Source organism: Phalacrocorax carbo, chromosome Z (genome assembly GCF_963921805.1).
Source record: "Phalacrocorax carbo chromosome Z, bPhaCar2.1, whole genome shotgun sequence".
Lineage (NCBI taxonomy): Eukaryota > Metazoa > Chordata > Aves > Suliformes > Phalacrocoracidae > Phalacrocorax > Phalacrocorax carbo.
In genome coordinates this window covers 60,361,125-60,378,971 of record NC_087548.1, presented here as the reverse complement: position 1 = coordinate 60,378,971, position 17,847 = coordinate 60,361,125, and the positions used below count along the sequence as shown (strand labels likewise).

The 17,847-nt window shown below is 38.2% G+C and overlaps 1 protein-coding gene across 1 annotated transcript in view; it reads left to right on the top strand.

Moving 5' to 3' along the window:
* Window positions 1-17,847, top strand: part of FBXL17 (F-box and leucine rich repeat protein 17) — a 293,287-nt gene that overhangs the window by 263,529 nt on the left and 11,911 nt on the right. Inside the window, exon 8 of the mRNA XM_064437981.1 lies at window positions 13,197-13,339. Coding sequence (XP_064294051.1) covers window positions 13,197-13,339 — 143 coding nt within the window. The remainder of the gene's footprint in view (window positions 1-13,196; window positions 13,340-17,847) is intronic.

Sequence of the window (17,847 nt, the reverse complement as noted above, 5' to 3'; positions counted from 1 at the left end):
TTCAATATATTTTAGACTAATTCTACTAATTCTAGACTAATTTAGGCTTTTCTACCACCATCTGAAGCTGAATAATTTCTTCTTTCTCTTTATGGACTTTATGGACTTCTTGAATATCATCTTTTTGAATTAGTGGCTTTCAAACTCATCCTCAGGACTGTGGGAAGCAGCCGATGGACCACTATTAAACACACAGGCCTTTTGCATTCAAATGTGACAATCAGGATGTGTGATGGTTTATGGGATATGTTGAGGCTTGGCATTGAAGCAATTTATTTGTTCACATTTTTAGCAGCTCACTGCACAGCCACATTATTACAGATGTGCATGGGGCGAGCAAAATACAATGTTTGATACAAACTTTTTTTTTTTAAGGAAAAAATGGGGGGGGGGAGGGAAAGCCCAAAAGTAGTTACACAGGAAACAGTGCATCAAAGAATGGTATTGCAGGGCTGTAAAGAGTTTTACCAAAGATGTTAACATTCTGTGTTATCATATATTCATAGATTTGTATGGCCTATACAGATATATCTATGTGTATATATATGTAGGAATTTTTTTCTTTTTTCACCATTTTATTTTGACTCTCTTTTATGCTCTTCTCTCAAAATGTTTTATACTTCACACAATCCCTCATCTTCTGTCCTGCCTAGCCCTTTCACACAGCTGGCTGCCTTTTTATGACATAATCCATAGTGTCTTGAAGTCCACAGAAATTTTTTCATTCTGTTCAGTGCTGTTCTGTCCAGCCTGTATTCTGAGTTCCCAGGCATACAGCTTTACGAGATTATGCAACAATTCTAACTCTATTGCACAAATCTCAGTTTTCCAGTCTCTGCTTACCATTTTGCAAGAAGACTAAGGAGAGTGAATATGAACTAGCTGAGTTAAAATATTAAATACGCAATTCTTCCTGAAAGATAATGTGTACTCGTGAAGTATAAAACTGTAAATACTGTATCAATATCTTAAAAAGGCATTGGGTGTGTTTCTGGGAGTTAAAAAGTACTGCCCATGTATCTTCGTTGAAGTTCATGAATGGTCTGCCTGGTGTAACATCTCATGATCTATGGTATGTTTGTTTTTATTGCCTATTTTTATGTGTTTTTGTGAACAGTCAAAATATCTAGCCTCTTGCTGAATGCAGTTATGCATCAGGAGCTTTCAATGAAATCCAACTTTCAGTAGCCATTTTCTTCCCTTTTTAGACCATATACCTAAAATTTTATTTTTGTAAACAGTTTTTATCTTCAAGTAAGTATTTATTTGATTCCTTTGTCTCCATTCAATTCAATTTTATGTACTAAAAACGTATCTATTATATTCTATTTGCTGCTAAGTTCATAGAAACTTTAGGCTTGTTATACTGAGTCATGGTTTAAGTAGTCATCATTCTCTTCTCCCCATCAAACAGTGTGAAATTTCGTAGTGCATGACAGAAGTAGCATATTGTCATGCATTTATTAGATGTTCTCCTTCCTCCAGTTTTCAGTCTTTTTGATGCGTAGTCTTTCAAATTGATAAATTTATGAGTCCTCCTTTCTGCATGGGCAAAATGCATAATACCGTTGGTCTTCAGCTTAGGACCTCTGCTTTCAGTTTTTTTCTCTGTGGCATAACGAGTATAGACCTCTGTCACAGATGTCATGCTTTGTCTCAGAAAGTATCTGCAGACCATTGAGCAGCCTTTTCAAAGTCAGTAATTATTAATCAGAGGAATACAGTAGCTAGGGTCCTTAGGTGAGAAGGACAAAGCTAAATTTGCAAAAGGGTATGTTCCCACATCATTTGGGATTACTTTCTGTCATTCTCCAGTGAGGTGCTCTCTTATCTTGGTTGATCCCACAAGTCAACAGGCTAAACAATTAAATTGCCTCACTATGAAAACATCTTATTCTGTCTCTACCACCTCTCTTACAATCCTGTGTGACTATGAACTAACTAAAATTTTGCTTTTTGTGACAATCAGCATCTCAACATCCTGATTTTTATTACTTCTGTGAAATTTGGACTTGCCAAACCCAACTTACTCACCAGAAGTTTGGAATAATGAGAGATGGTTAATATGTGTTTTTAATATTATTAATTATATATATACAAATATACAAATAATGTAGGTACAATTATATACATATTATTACCTAATAGCTTATAAATTTATATTAATAAATATATATTTAATAAGTAATATAAAGTGAGATTTTTAGCTTCTGGCACTTTATCATCTCAAGCTGTTCCAGCAAAGCATTAAGTGAACTTTACATCTGGTCTGCATGTGATACTCTGCATTCTGTGACTTCCTCTATGGCCCCTGAAGTGCTCCAAGATCCAGCTCTTTCAAAGCATTCACAGGCGTTCATAAGCAGTGCATATACCAGTTCTCCAAACAATGCCAAATTTCAGAAAAGATTGTTTCTTTCCTATCTCTCTAGTTCAATGCATTGCAAGTACCTCACGTGCAACATTCAGGGTTGAAGTCTTTATTTTTAATGCTGTCTAGGTGTGGGTTTTAACTATCATCACTAGTGACTGTCATCTCTGAATGCTGCTAAGCTCCTGCATGCAATAGCAACGTGGAGTAACAGCTTTCATGGGTTAGGTACATGTGTTTTAAAGAAGCTCAAACCCCATTATCTGTTTTGAAAATATTGTATTTAAATTTCCTTGTATATCTCTTCTTCCTGTTTTAAGGTGTTCATGTAATTTTTGGTGTCTTTGTTATCCTGACACAAAAATGTTTCCATCTTTGGACTGGAAAAAAAAGCACTCATCTTTAAGATTCTATAGCACTTCTTCTCAATACCATCCTGATGCAAATAAAAAAAAATATCTACATATCCCTTGTCTACAGAGTCAGTCATCTGACTCTTTGCTGGATAAAAAATCTGCTGGCTGGCCATGCCCAGAGAGTTGTGGTGAACAAAGTTATATCCAGCTGGCGGCCGGTCACAAGCAATGTTCCCCAGGGCTCAGTTTTGGGGCCAGTCTTGTTTATCTTTATCAATGATATGGACGAGGGGATTGAGTGTGCCCTCAGTAAGACTGCAGATGACACCAAATTGGGTGGGAGTGTTGATCTGCTCGAGGGTAGGAAGGCCCTACAGAGGGATCTGGACAGGCTGGATCAATAGGCCAAAGTCAGTTATAAGAGGCTTGTAAATTTTAAATGGTAAATTGTAAAAAGGCCAAGTGCCGGCGCCTGCACTTGGGTCACAAAAACCCCATGCAATGCTACAGGCTTGGGGAAGAGTGGCTGGAGAGCTGCCCAGCAGAGAAGGACCTGGAATGCTGGTTGGCAGCCAGCTGAACATGAGCCAGCAGCGTGCCCAGGTGGCCAAGAAGGCCAACAGCTTCCTGGCTTGTATCAGGAATAGAGTGGCCAGCAGGAGCAGGGCAGTGATTTTGCCCCTGTACTCGGCACTGGTGAGGCCACACCTCAAATATTGTGTTCAGTTTTGGGCCCCTCAGTACAACAAGGAGATCAAGTTGCTGTAGCATGTCCAGAGAGGGGCAGGAAAGCTGGTGAAGGTTCTGGAGAACAGGTCTTATGAGTAGCGGCTGAGGGAACTGGGGTTGTTTAGCCTGGAGAAGAGGAGGCTGAGGGGAGACCTTGTTGCTCTCTACAACTACCTGAAAGGAGGTTGTAGTGAGGTGGGTGTTGGTCTCTTCTCCCAAGTTACTAGTGATAGGATGAGAGGAAATGGCCTCAAGTTGCATCAGGGGAGGTTTAGATTGGATATTAGGAGAAATTTCTTTACTGAAAGAGTGGTCAGGCACTGGCACAGACTGCCCAGAGAGGTGGTGGGGTCACCATCCCTGGGGTGTTCAAAACACATGTAGACATGGCACTTCAGGGAACGGTTTAGGAGGCATGTTAGTATTGGGTTGACAGGTGGACTTGATGATCCTAGAGGTCTTTTCCAGCCTTAATGATTCTATGATTCTGTCTCATCACAGAAAGGCAATCAGGTTGACAAGGTTTGGTTTGCACATGATAGATCTCTGCTGGCTCTTCTCAGTCATCTTTTTGTCCTTCATAAGTGGCTTCCAGGAAAATTGGCTCCGTGATTTTCTTGGGGATTGAAGTCAGGCTTACTGTCTTCCATTTTCAATCAGACTTTGTCTGTGCAATGGTGGAAATTACTCCTATGGAAAATAATGCAAAGAAAATAAGTTACGTTTTAGTGTCCTCAGGCACATGAAAATAGAGCTGTTTTTAGCAGCTTGGTCTACAGGAGCTATTCTGTCTTAAGACCATGGAGTTAAAAACAGCAGCTACTACCACTTTCACAATCCATCTCCAAAATGGGTGTTTTTAAATATTTTTAGGAGTGGTCTACAGTCAGGACAGAATCAAATATGCTAGATGCCTTTCAGTTTTCAGTACTAGTATCTTTTTGTATCCTTGTATTGAAGATTTTGGGGGGTTCTTTGTTTTCATTTGTTTTTTGTTGTTGGTATGCATGGAGTAAAAGATATTGTTCAAATGGCTGAAATGTCATGGAGCCTTTTTTCTGTACTGATAGAGTTTGTTAGCAAACAGATGTATTTAACGTTAATCATTGATGTAAATGTTGAAATTTTTGTCCAGAGTCCTGTATAAAATCTAACAAACCATTTTGTATGATTTTTCCCTAAAATAGACTTTTTCTTAGGGTGGACTTCTGAGGAAACAGCTTTTAAACACTTTCATGTTAAAGATGATTTTGAAAGATCACTCTTTTCTGCTTTTTTAATTTTATTTATAGTTTATGGCAGAGTTTTGGTTACATTGTAGGACAACAGGTAGGTTTTTTGATAACCTTTCTACAAATGTACTGTTTTGTTTATCATTTTATTCTGGCCAAATATGGAACATAAAAAAGTAAAGCAAGCACTAAGATTAATTGTACTTGGGAAATCATAGCCTTCTAGTTGCCCCATGTTTCTAGGGGTTTCAACTGTAGGATAAAAGTTGATTTAGCAGTTGCCCTTCTTCTATGTGCCAGCTAATAAAGTTGGCATTGAGTACAGCAGTGTATACTGTACCAGCATAATGGAAACCATATACAACAACGAGACCATAGCAGAGTAACTATATACCAATTACTTTTATGTCTTTTGCGTAAAAAAAATCTAAAAATTACCTGTATTAAATATATTTCATATTAAAAAGTATAAAACAAAATACTTTTCCTGCATAAAAGCAGTCTCTGACCTCTTTCCCCTCACAGGCATTAGGGCTTTTCAGTTCCTTGGGACTTTTCTTGCCACCAGGGTTTTTCTTTAGGCTTCTTAAGGTAACCAGTACTTTAAATAATGAGATTTTATTTTCTGAAGGAAAACCAGAAATACATTGTTTTAAAGTGTATGTGTTATCTCTTTCAAACACATTTTTAGTCAAAATTACGGTAGTACCAATGCTTGAGTGGTTTGCCACCGTAATTCCAAATAAAGGTCAAAATATACATCCATCGAGAAGGGATTTAACCAGATTTTCTAAACTCTTGGAGAAAACAGGTTTGCTCAAGGGATAGAGTCTGTCTCCTTTTCATTTCCTTGAGGCATCTTATTAGATTGGTTTCCCAGTGTGGTCATGCCCCTATATCTTTCTGCATTTTATTGCAGTCCCATACTTCATTCTCAAGAAATGTTGCCCATAGCCACATATGCACAAAGGTATAACAATCAAATTATCACAGGAGACCTCAAGCAGCCTGAGGCAGGTGAAGACAATAGAAAAAACAAAATACACCAAGTATGTTAAAATGCAGGTTTGCCATCCAGAGAGGTGATACAGCATTCCATTGGGAAAATTTTCAGGTTGGACAACTTTTTTTGTAACCTTCTTTACAATCTACAAAAGCTTAAGTCTTTGGCTATTTACATACCCTTCTGATTACTGTGTTCTGTAAGCACTTGCTGTAGATATTAGAATACCACTAGTGTAAAATACTAAAAAAAAAAAACCCAGCAGTCTCCCTTTTGCATCACTGCCATAACATGGGGAAAAGGACTTAATTGTCTCCCTGTTTGCTTATTACATGGATGTATGTACTTTAAGGCAAACTAGTTAGGGAATTAAGATTGACATTTGATTATGAGAACAGTGAAGTTCATGGTTACCGCCTCTATTTATGTATTTACTTTTATATCAAAGGAACTGCTCATACATTTAAAACTAGGAATGTATTTAAGTGCTTGATTATAAATTGGATTGGCTGAGTTCCCTGGTAGAAAGCCAGTTCTTGTACAAATTCTGTCTCTCTTGCTTTGCTATTTCATGGTGGCACTGAAATGTACCTGTTATGTGAGGACATGATTATAAAATAAAAAAATACATGTCATACTGCCTGTCAGCTGGATGTGCAAAAGCCTGAGCAGAATTAGATTTTTGTCTGAGAAACCAGCACAAACTGAAATTTTGGAATGATACACCCATAAGTAGCCTTTATTTGATAGCAGATGAACTACAGTGCTTGATGCATAATATATATCAGTATATGATGAACAAACATTTATTTAGTCGTCAAAATAACCTTATAAATTTGAAACAGGAGTAGATGAATTGTATATAAAGTTGTATCATGCGGTGAGTTTTATACGAGTGTTTTTCATTTAAGGCAGAATCAGTGGGAATTGTGAGCTATGATTCCTCTGCTGGGTGAGCAAAGTAGCAGAGAACTCAAGCAGTGATTTCTTCCACCACTGTCTGTAGTTATAAAACAGTATACAAAATATCTTTTGACACATGGGAATGGGATTAGGCATGTACTCTGTCTCTCCACATAACAGATCAGCTAAATTGCAAGACCTTATGTAAATTGCATGGCAGATAACCATCAACCTTATTGATGCAGGGGGTAAACACAAATACTGTTAGTAACGTGTAGGTAAAATTATCAGGCGTTTTTGTGTGGCATCAAGATTTGCTCTGAAAAATCAAGTTCTGTTGCCCTAATTCAGGGGGAAAAAAATGAAGTCACTGTCAAATTTTCGCAAAAGAAGTTTTTATAGATATGCACTTGTAAAGAAGAACCTTTTCTATGTATAAGCAATATTTATGTTAACTAAAAATTCAATACTTATTCTGTTGTATACTGTAGAGGATATTATTAACATCTATAAGTTATGCTTTATTTTGTAAATATAATAATATATTAAGACTACGGGACATTATATTGTCAATATACTCAACTCTATTTTACAAATGACAAGTGTTTATTTCTAATTGCGGGCTAATTTATAAATGCTTTTCCACATATCACTGGAAATGGAATATCAAACTAATTTTGGTGACTGGTAAAGCTTCAATGCATTCAGATGTTTATAATTTATCCACATCATTTGCATCTTCCTCTTCTGTTTCTAACTCAATGCAATAATGTAAATGAAAGATAGGGAAGACCGCTTAAATTAGCTTGTTCGGTCTGTCTTGTACATTTTCTTTGTAGCCTCTCCAGAGTTTTGTCCACTCATATTTTAAATAACTCAAGCAGATGAGAGTAACTCCGTAACTCCAACAACACAAGGAGAATATTTCACAGTCCACTACGCTGAACTGTTACACCATTTTCTTAACATCTAAATGTATAGTTTTCTTTTCTAACGTTATTGCTTATTGCAATTTTAACTATCATGAACTTTCTCCCAGTTTTTTTGTATATTAGGCTCTTCAGAATCAAATAGATGGCTATCAAAGCCACCTTAATACCTTTTGGCTGTATAATAAATAAAAGAATGGAAAGTTCAATAAGAAGACTATTACTTGGTGATACTTGGTAGACTGATTGATTTCTGCTCTCTGCAAAACCCTAGAGGTGTTGGAAATTTTAAATTCTAATCCTTGCATGTATAAATGCTTTTGACATTAATGATATAAAGAACTTAATGAACAAATGCTAGAATGTTTTTTGCGTGAATGCATATATATGTGTAATGCCCTGGTGCCAGGGTGATGTCAGTCATAACCAGTTTTTAAAAATATTTCTACCCAGTCTGCACTGAAAGCTGACCAAATGCAGTGCCTTTTATGTATGCAACATATTAGGTATGATAGGAGAAAAACAGCAACATAATTACACCTCAGAGAGGTTTATTTTCAGTTAAAATGAACTAGGATTTATTGATTAAAGAACTACTTTATTGTGTAGTAGGTCTATGTCAGTAACAATATCACAGAATCACAGAATCCCAGGTTGAAAGGGACCTCAGGGATCATCTACTCCAACCTTTCTAGGAAGAGCACAGGCTAAACAAGATGGCCCAGCACCCTGTCCAGACAAATCTTGAAAGTGTCCAATGTGGCCGAGTCAACCACTTCCCTGGGGAGATTATTCCAATGGTTGACTGTCCTCACTGTGAAAAATTTTCTTCTCTTGTCCAATCGGAATCTCCCCAAGAGCAACTTGTGCCCATTCCCCCTTGTCCTCTCCATGGGACTCCTTGTAAAAAGGGAGTCTCCATCTTCTTTGTAGCTATCCCTTAAGTGATGAGATCCCTCTGAGCCTCCTTTTCTCAAGGCTGAACAAACCCACTTCTCCCAGCCTGTCCTCATATGGCAGCTTCCCAGTCCTTTGATAATCTTGGTGGCCCTTCTCTGGACCCCTTCCAGCCTGTCCGCATCTTTTTTGTATAGAAGGGACCAGAACTGTACACAGGACTCCAGGTGTGGCCTGGCAAGTGCTGAGTAGAGTGGGGTAATGACTTCTTTTCTCTGCTGGTGATGCCCTTTTTGATGCAACCCAACATCCTGTTGGCCTTCTTGGCCACAGCAACAGCACACTGTTCGCTCATGTTGAGCTTCCTGTCCACCAGGACCCCCAGGTCCCTTTCCACAGAGCTGCTCTCCAGCCAGGTGGGTCCCAGCCTGTGCTGTACTCCTGGATTATGTTTTCCCAGGTGCATGACCTTACACTTGTCTTTGCTGAACTTCATAAGGTTCTTGTTAGCCCACTCCTCCAGCCTATCCAGATCTCCCTGCAGAGCAGCTCTCCCTTCTGGAGTATGTACTTCCCCACTCAGTTTGGTGTCATCTGCAAAATTCATCAGGCTACACTTGATGCCGTTATCCAGATCACTTATACAGATGTTGAATAACATTGGGCCCAATATTGATCCCTGGGGGACTCCATTTGTGACAGGTTGCCACTTCAAGAAGGAGCTATTTACCACCACCCTTTGGGTGCAGCCTGTCAACCAGTTCCCCACCCACTGCACAGACCAGTTGTCTAGGCCATAACGCATTAATTTCTCCAGGAGGAGACTGTGGGGGACCGTATCAAAGGCCTTGGAGAAGTCCAGGTGGACAACATCCACCCCCAGCCCCATATCAACCCAGGCAAGTCACTTTGTCGTAGAAGGCCACCAGGTTTGTCAGACACAATCTGCCCTTAGTGAAGCCATGTTGGCTTTTCCCAATCAAGTGCTTCCTTTGACCCTCAGGAGGATTTGTTCCATAAACTTTCCCAGGGATTGAAGTAAGGCTGATGGACCTATAGTTACCTGGATCCTCCCTCGAGCCCTTCTTGTAGATAGGGGTAACATTTGCCTTTCTCCAGTCCCCTGGGACATCCCCCGTCCTCCATGACTTCTCGACAGTTATGGAGAGTGGCCTCACAATGATGTCAGCCAGCTCTCTCAACACCCTTGGGTGGATGTCATCAGGGCCCATTGATTTGTAGGGGTCAAGCTCCTGTAGTAATTCATGTACTAACTAACCCATGTATTCATGTACTAATTCATGTACTAACTAACTAGTATGTTTAATTGGATGTAATTCTGCTAAATACACCAGATTTCCAAACAATTTTATTTGGTAAAATTATGCAAAACCTGGAGTATTTGTTTCCAGATTTAATAATACATTAAAAATAAATTAAGAGTGGGACAAATATCGGTTGTTCATACCAAAGATATGTATGTTATTTTTTCTGTTGTAGTGACCTTAAACTTGAGAATGGTCATGACTAAATTACAAATTATAGATTACTGGGGGGAGGGGAGATGGGAGGTGATCATATTAGTGTAATACCTGTTTCTGATTTTTTTTAGTATATATACAAAACCAAGAAGGAAAGCTTCAAGATAATATACTGCCAATTATAGTTTCCCAAAACAATCCTGCAAAATAAATACATCAATTAACACCTCCACACCAGCAATTTTGTTTAACGTGAGGTCTCAGTCCCTACTTATATCAGGTCCATAAATAGTTTAACCATGACAACATTTACATTGCAACCATTGGTTTCACAGTTTACATACAGTTGAACAGAGACCTTTACTCTCTAAGTCATTTCTGCCCTTAGTAGCAGATGCATTTAGCTATTTCAGTTTAACTTCATCAGTTTAAAATAAAATGAGGTTAAATTACTATTTGCTTTTAATGGTGGTGCACTAAGGACAAAATTTGTCTTATTTTTCCAACTCTTCCAGCTGGTCGTCTAAAAGATGCTACCTTTGCCTACAAACCTGGTCCTGCATATGTCCTTCGACCTTCTCAGCTACAACAAAGTACCATTACAACTGGAAAACATTTTTGCTTAATACAGCTCAAGGCTGTGTGGGTGATATTCCAATTCCAGTAGGACATTACACTTTATCTTGTGCTATGTAGGAGCTGTACATCAGTAGATTTCCATTCCAACCACCTAGCACTGGAAAAAGAAATATGAAATCTTGATTTTGCCAAAACAAATGGGAGTATAAAAAAGGAGAGAAAAGAATTGGATGCATTGTTAAATATTCACATATAGAGAGGTTCATACGTCAAAGCCAGCATCTTTAAACTACATGGCGGATTTTTGTCTACCCACCTGTACTTACTTTCAATGTATCATGTTCTTCTATTCGGTATTTCACTACGTTTTTAAGCCCAGTTGTCATTAGTACTGAAACACACCTTTGACTGCTCTTTACTGATGGTTGTGCTACAAAGTCCTAAGTCACAGAATCCAAACTTTGTAAGGCTTTTACTGTAAATTTCCTTGTTAAATTACTGCCAGGGTTTCTGAGAATAGCAATGTATTCTGATTATTGTGGGCAAATGCAGAGAGGAAGAAAAGCTTTGAGCAATGCAAACATTTTCTTAGCTGAAACTTGTGGCTTAAAGTATTTCACTCATACGAGCAGAAGAACTGTGTGTACTCAAGACTTCTAAAAGAACTCAAGGATGAGATAACTGAGCTCCTAACTGCACTTGTAATCCTTTGCTTAAACCTGCTTGATACCACAGGATTGCTTGGCAGAGGTATATGAAAAAAAGGGTCAGGGAAGGTCAGAAAAATATTAACTGATAAACCTGACATCTGTATAAGCAAATAAGTAATAATACGGAGTACGATTAGTGAACACATGAATAAATACGACACATCCGGGAAGAGTTGACAGAGCTTTTGTTAAGAGAGGTTGTGCTTCACAATCATATCAGACAGGATACTTTGAAGAAGTGAAGAAGGAATAAGGAAGACCTGGTTGATACAGTCTATTGGGATTTCCAGAAAGCATTTGCAAAGGAACTAAGCAGTCATAAAAGGGAAAGTCCTGGATCAAGTGTTAGGGCAGGTTCAAAGCAAACAAGGGAGGGTGATTTTCAAAACAGGAGGTAACTGAACCATAGGACACCTTGCCACAGGATGTTGTGGAGCCTAAGAGATTTTGGGGATTACCACACTGATGAGATTAATTTAGAGAAGTACAGAGGCATAAGCCCTAGTTCAGAAAGTCTCTGACTACAATTTTTTTCATCTGAGGAAAATCTGGGAAAATATTGTTACATTTACACCTGTTCTCATGGCCTTTCTTTATCTGCCATTGTTGGGTGCTGACAGAAATGGAATAGTATATCTTTTCTGTGACCAAGAGTGCTCTTGTGACACTGCATTTTCACACATTGAAATTTCCTGAAAATACGGTCATTGGTGTTTTAAAATGACATACCCTCTATGTGTTTGATAGATGAACTGTAGCAATATGGAACTCCAGTGTAACGTTGTACACTTTTATCAAAATATTTGGTTTTCCAGAAAGATGTCTACTGATCTGGGGACAAAGAGTCACAATGTACAAAATAAATATGTTCTTTTCTATTAGCAGATGACAGAATATTGTCAGACAATAGGTTCCGTAGCGTGAACAGAACTGGCTTACTGCTGCTGGAAAATCATCCCTCTAAAGATACTTGCATTATTTAGATTAAGTCCCTCATTCATTTTCCTTTTCAGCAACTGCATTATAACTAGAATTAAAAACTGTAAACATCCTACCCCTTGGCTACATGCAGATGGCTGACTCCTACACCAGAAACCTTGGACCTTTTTCTTAAGATGAGTTTTTAGCTGCTGAAGGGTGTTTCTCATTTCTGTTAATAAATCTCATCTCAACAGTTTCCAAGCCTGCATTTTCTGAAAAGTGTTCTAGTCCATGGTAACCAGGGTGCTAGTGGTTTGTATCCTTTCTGTCATTCCAAACTAGCCATGTCATGACAGAGTCTTCCCAGCCTGTTCAGAAGCTTTGTGGTTTCTCCTACCTACCATTTTTCAGTCCTTTCAGAACTTCCAGATCCTCTTTCCTTTCCTTTTGTAAAGGTTCAAGTTTTTGTTTTGATTTCTCCTGGTCTTCTAAATTTTTTTTATTTTTTATTGGAAAAGTGTTCATGAAGAAAACAGGAAAGTGAAACATGTCATTATTACCTCATCAAAATAAACAATGCGAAACAAGTGAAATTTTAGAATATAGTTATAAAATGTGTGACATAAGATACCTGCAGGATTTTCTAAAACCATTTGTTTTACTGACACAGAAAATGTCCTGTTATTCTCTGTGCTTTCTTTGCAATATTATTTTGCTGGGGGGGAAAAAAGTGTTAATAGTATAAAATAATTTATTTTCTCTGAAGAGTTATTTCAGTTTTAATTAATTGATCCTTGATCCTTCTGAAATAGAATTCATATAGAATATCTCTACTAACTGGTCTACATATCTTGGTAGATAAAAGAAAATATAGACGGAGATCTGTTTATCTATGTGTTTGTATGTGTTTGCACATGGTTTGCACATAGCTATTTCATAGCTAAAAATTCTGAAATATAAGATCTGTTACAACATACATGACAACTGCTTATCAAAAATTGATTTCAACATCATTTAGCGTATACATAGAACTAAGCTTACCATCTCCATGAGCTATGCAGTTCATACCTTTAATATCTTTACAGCTCTGATAGCCATTGGACGATACAGCATGACAATAGAGACAGTGGATGTTGGATGGTGCAAAGAAATCACGGACCATGGAGCCACCCAAATTGCACAAAGCAGCAAGTCTCTCAGATATTTAGGGCTGATGAGGTGTGATCAGGTAAGGAGCATTTGCATAACCGGTGCCTGCTTCTGAGTGCCAGCGAGAGTGAGTGTTCCTGTGCATATGTGTGAGTGAGGGAGAGAAACGGGGGACTTATGTTTTTCCGTGCAAACAGGTGTGATATTCTCTACTGTGGTAACTCTCTTAGTGTACTATGTTCACATATTTAGCTAAAAAAGTATCTAGAGAACTAAAAAGAGCATTATAAATTTTTGCTGACATGGATTTTCAAAATACACCCACAGGCTACACCCACAGCCTGAGGTGATCACAAAAGTTTTATGTAAAATCTGCCCTCTGAGGAACTTGAATATTTTTGGCTAAAAGTGATTGGTATGTCATGTCATTACTATGAGAGACTACTTTGTTTTTAAAAAGAAAGAAAAAAGGAAACAAAAGAATAATAAAAATACTTCAGTGTTACTTCCAGAGTGATTTTCTATACATCTGTGTTCTTGCTCATATATAATGGTTTTGAAAACAAAAGGTCAAGGATTTGGATAAAATCATAATGTGGGGGAAAAAAAGAAAAAATACTTTATTATATTGCTCTCCTACTTGGAATATATTAAGAATATCTATAAGTTTTAGCACTTTATCATTAGAAAAAAAGAGGACAAGGCAGCCCAGCTCCACCTCATGCTGTATATAGCCTTTCACGAATCATGTCTTTGTTGAGAGAAGAGAGATCGAGAGGCCTGGGAACACAGCAGAAATAGCTGAGAGTCATTGGAGGTTCAAAGTTTCTGATCTCAAATCTTCAAATATAACTGTAGGGATTGTTTCTTTTCCAGCCATCACGAATGAAATGTCCAGCGTGTGGTGCCCATCATAATCATGTCTCTCAGGCTTGCCAATTTCTGATGGGGTACAGCCTGTGGAACACAGGTTTTTAGTCTAAGAAACCATGCTCAAAACGGTTACGTTGCATCCCTTGCAGTGCTTTACAGAAGACAGTTACAAAACCCAGTATTTCAACTGGCAAGAAATAATAATCTCCAGGTCAGTTGTAAAGTCAGAAATAGCATTTTGCAAACCCAGCTTTAGAGGATTTCCAGTTTGAGGGGAGGTTGAGCACTTCGGAAGAATTGCTGTCTATTAAGGCTGAGTCCACTTAATCTCCTAAACGTTAGTGTTTCATAAGAGCCACAAGACAAAAAGAGCGTGTGAGTCTGATGGATTGTGCTAAGATTATGTACTTAAAGAATGTTCAAAGGGTTACTTGACCTTGGGAATTATATCTGACCCTGAATCTCCTGATCAATTTTACACATATATTTATTTTGTGGATTTAGCTAATGTTGAACAATCAACAAGGATCTAATAAGTCCAATAATTTTATCCTGTCTTCAGATGCTATAGAAAATCAATGGTCTTGATGCTGAAAAGAAGTTTTACTACCTCATCAGTTAAACTATACGTACTATGGTCTGTGTTCCCTTAATTGCTGGTTAATGCTTTCCTAGTTGTTTACAAAGGATTATACACCATCTTTTGTGTTGTGAATGTCAACTGCTAAAAGGAGAAAATAAATATTTTTTGAGAAAGCTTTAAGGAAGATAGAAAAGCAATGTTGACTGTGTGCCTGCAAATGTGTGTGTGTTTCTGTGCATGCACGTGTGTGTGTGTGCACGTACACGAGTATTCAAAGTATGGATGGTAAAACTTGTTAAGAAATGAGTAAATGCTGTTACAGCGAAAACTGTAGTAGTAGGACTACCAGTGGGAATTATTTTCTTGCTTGCAAAGCCTTGATGGGAAAAATAGCTGCACAGACAGAAGACTTAAGAGTTTTTGGCAGCTAGAAGATGCCAGCTCCCTTTTTCCACTGCAAATGAACAGAGAAATTACTGAACAAAATCATGTCTTCAACTGTCTCTCCCCACTATCATGCAGAACTAATTTTTTCCAGTGGCTGCTCTATTAAATTAAAAATGTCAGTGTCCGGCACATCATTAAAGAGAATTCTTGGGACATGCAGAAGGGTTTATTTACATGCCCTGTTGACTGAAACTCTTGTCTTTGGGCTATTGTCAGCTTACAGTGAAGAGAGAGCAGATTTGCACCTTCTAACCAGCCTTCCTTTTCTAAGGTACTGACTATTGTGCTAGTACCAGGTAGCATTTATGCCTTTCTAGGAATTCCCAAGCATTGGAGGGGAAGTACTTAAGCACAGTTACATAAGGAACATATGTAAGTTGACTTCAAATGGTTACCACTAAAATACTCTTTATGACCCAGGCTCTTTGGAATTTCTTTGATATGCAGTTGACATAAATGAGAGGCGTCAAGGGTCTTCCCAAGAAAGATCAGAGAGGGTGCAAGCCTGGGTAAAGGCAGGCTCTGTTTTATGCCATAGATTATCTGAGTGCCTCCAGGCAATGTGCTTCAGTAGATGCAGAGCATTATTGATCCACACCATGAAAATAATAAAATTATTCATTTCTCATCAAACTGCTGTTGCCATGACCTTTCTTTTTATCATGTTTCCTACCATCTCACATGCACAGCCCAGGAGCAATATGGTCTTTGCCTTAAAATAAATGTCGTTGTGTTGAGAAGTGTAAAAAGTGCTGATTTTACCATGAGATCGTCATAATAAGGGCATATATTTAAGTTGGATTTTTTCTTATAAGCATTTTAACACTATTTTTTCAACATTTAAGTGTTGCTAAATAGCAATATAATCACTATTTACAAATCACATACAGGAAAAATGTCCAAGATTATTAAATGCTGAAAGTCCTTCAGAAGCATCCATAGTAGAAACATGGTTTCTACTGGTTTAGAAACATGTTCATGCTTAGATACACAAAATCTAAATATTCTTTTCAATGTAAAAATATTAGAGGCAAGGTTAGTGAGCAAATGTCTATTCCTTTTTTTTTTTTTTTAATTTTCCCTAGCACTTCCATGACTTAGGCAAATTTGGCTTTCCCTGCACTACAGAGCAGTGGTGTCTGAGGCCTGGAGAGAGCTATGAATGAACTGGTACTACTGGAAAAGGGCAGGGCAGTTTGGACACACTGGCATAAGTCCTGATAGCAGCTTAACTGCCAAAATACAGCACTTTGTCCAGGAAAATTAGCACTTAGCAAGGCTCATGAGATATTCTCATACAGAAGGGGTAGTATAGCTTATTGCTTCCATTTCCCTGAGTAGCTCAGGAAATGCTACCTTGATCTCTACAGAGTCCTGCATTGTACGGCATAGGTACAGTGAGACACATACCATTACTTTTCTGTATCAGATAGGCTTCTGAGAGACTGTGGTCCAGACCTCCAAAAGTGTTTTGGCATTCAGAAAGTAGACCCTACATATTTTTAAGTACCTACATTTTGGACAATTAAATCCCCCAGTTGCCTGCATATGAACTTCAACACATACTCAGAAGCAGCTACGACCCTTCTCCGTTATGATCCCTCTCACAGTACAGGGTATCAGCTGTGTGCAAATACATCTTTATATGCATATATATGTGTGGGTCCATACAGGCACCTGGCAGCACTTGGGACTGCAAAAGTCTTGTGTTTTATTAAAAAGGAAATGTTGCCATTTTGAGTCTCCATTTCTTTTGAAAGCAGAAGGAGATAAAATCAGTAGTTACTTAAGGCCTAAGCAGGACATTTTAGAGGCCTGTAATTGGAAAAGGCATAAAAGACACAGCATTTCTGTTCTGCATTCTAGTGTTACCACCTGTGCTCATGCTGTGCCCCACTCCCACGGGCAGTGAGCCAGACTTCATTCCCTTGTGTTGCTCGTTCCCAATGCTCAGGCAGCACAGCAAAACCACAAACTTCAAATTTCTCTGCACAGAGGAGTGCTCTGTTGTTGTGGGCTGTAGCCCAAGGTGGTGTTTTGGGACTTGACATGTGTGTGTGAGAAGACGTAGCTGGTTTGTGTACTGCCAGGGTACACTGGGGCTCTGATTTTTCACCTCAGGAAATACAGAGAAAAGCACAGAGTTGTCTCTAGAACCATGGGTTATATTCAATTCACCTCAGTTCAGTCCCCCCACAGCAGAAAGAGAACATGACTATCCGTTGTTCAAACCAAATTTTAATTGTAGCTCTGCATTTTTTTTATCACAGCTTAGGAAAGTGTATATTTTAAAGTATAATTCGTCCTTTCCTTTAAATATTTTAAATACTTTGAGCGAGGTGTGGGTAATTATGGCGTACTTTCTTTTCTCCCACAGACACAGACACCAGGATTCCTAAGAGCCATACTTGCATCCTAAGGGCATATAATGATGCCTACATCAGATTCACAGATTCAAATCTACACATTTTAAGCTTCTTTTTCTGAACAAAATTCTATAGATTTCTACCCCATAACTGATCTGGATTGTGTTTACTTATTGACATTACTTACTTAATTTATTTGTAAATATTTTGTATTTCGTATTTCCAAAATACTCAAAGTAAGAGGACAACGTTCTCTATGCTGATTATTGCTAGAACTCATTTTAAAGATGTCTTCGTAGCACTTCTTTATTGTGCTTT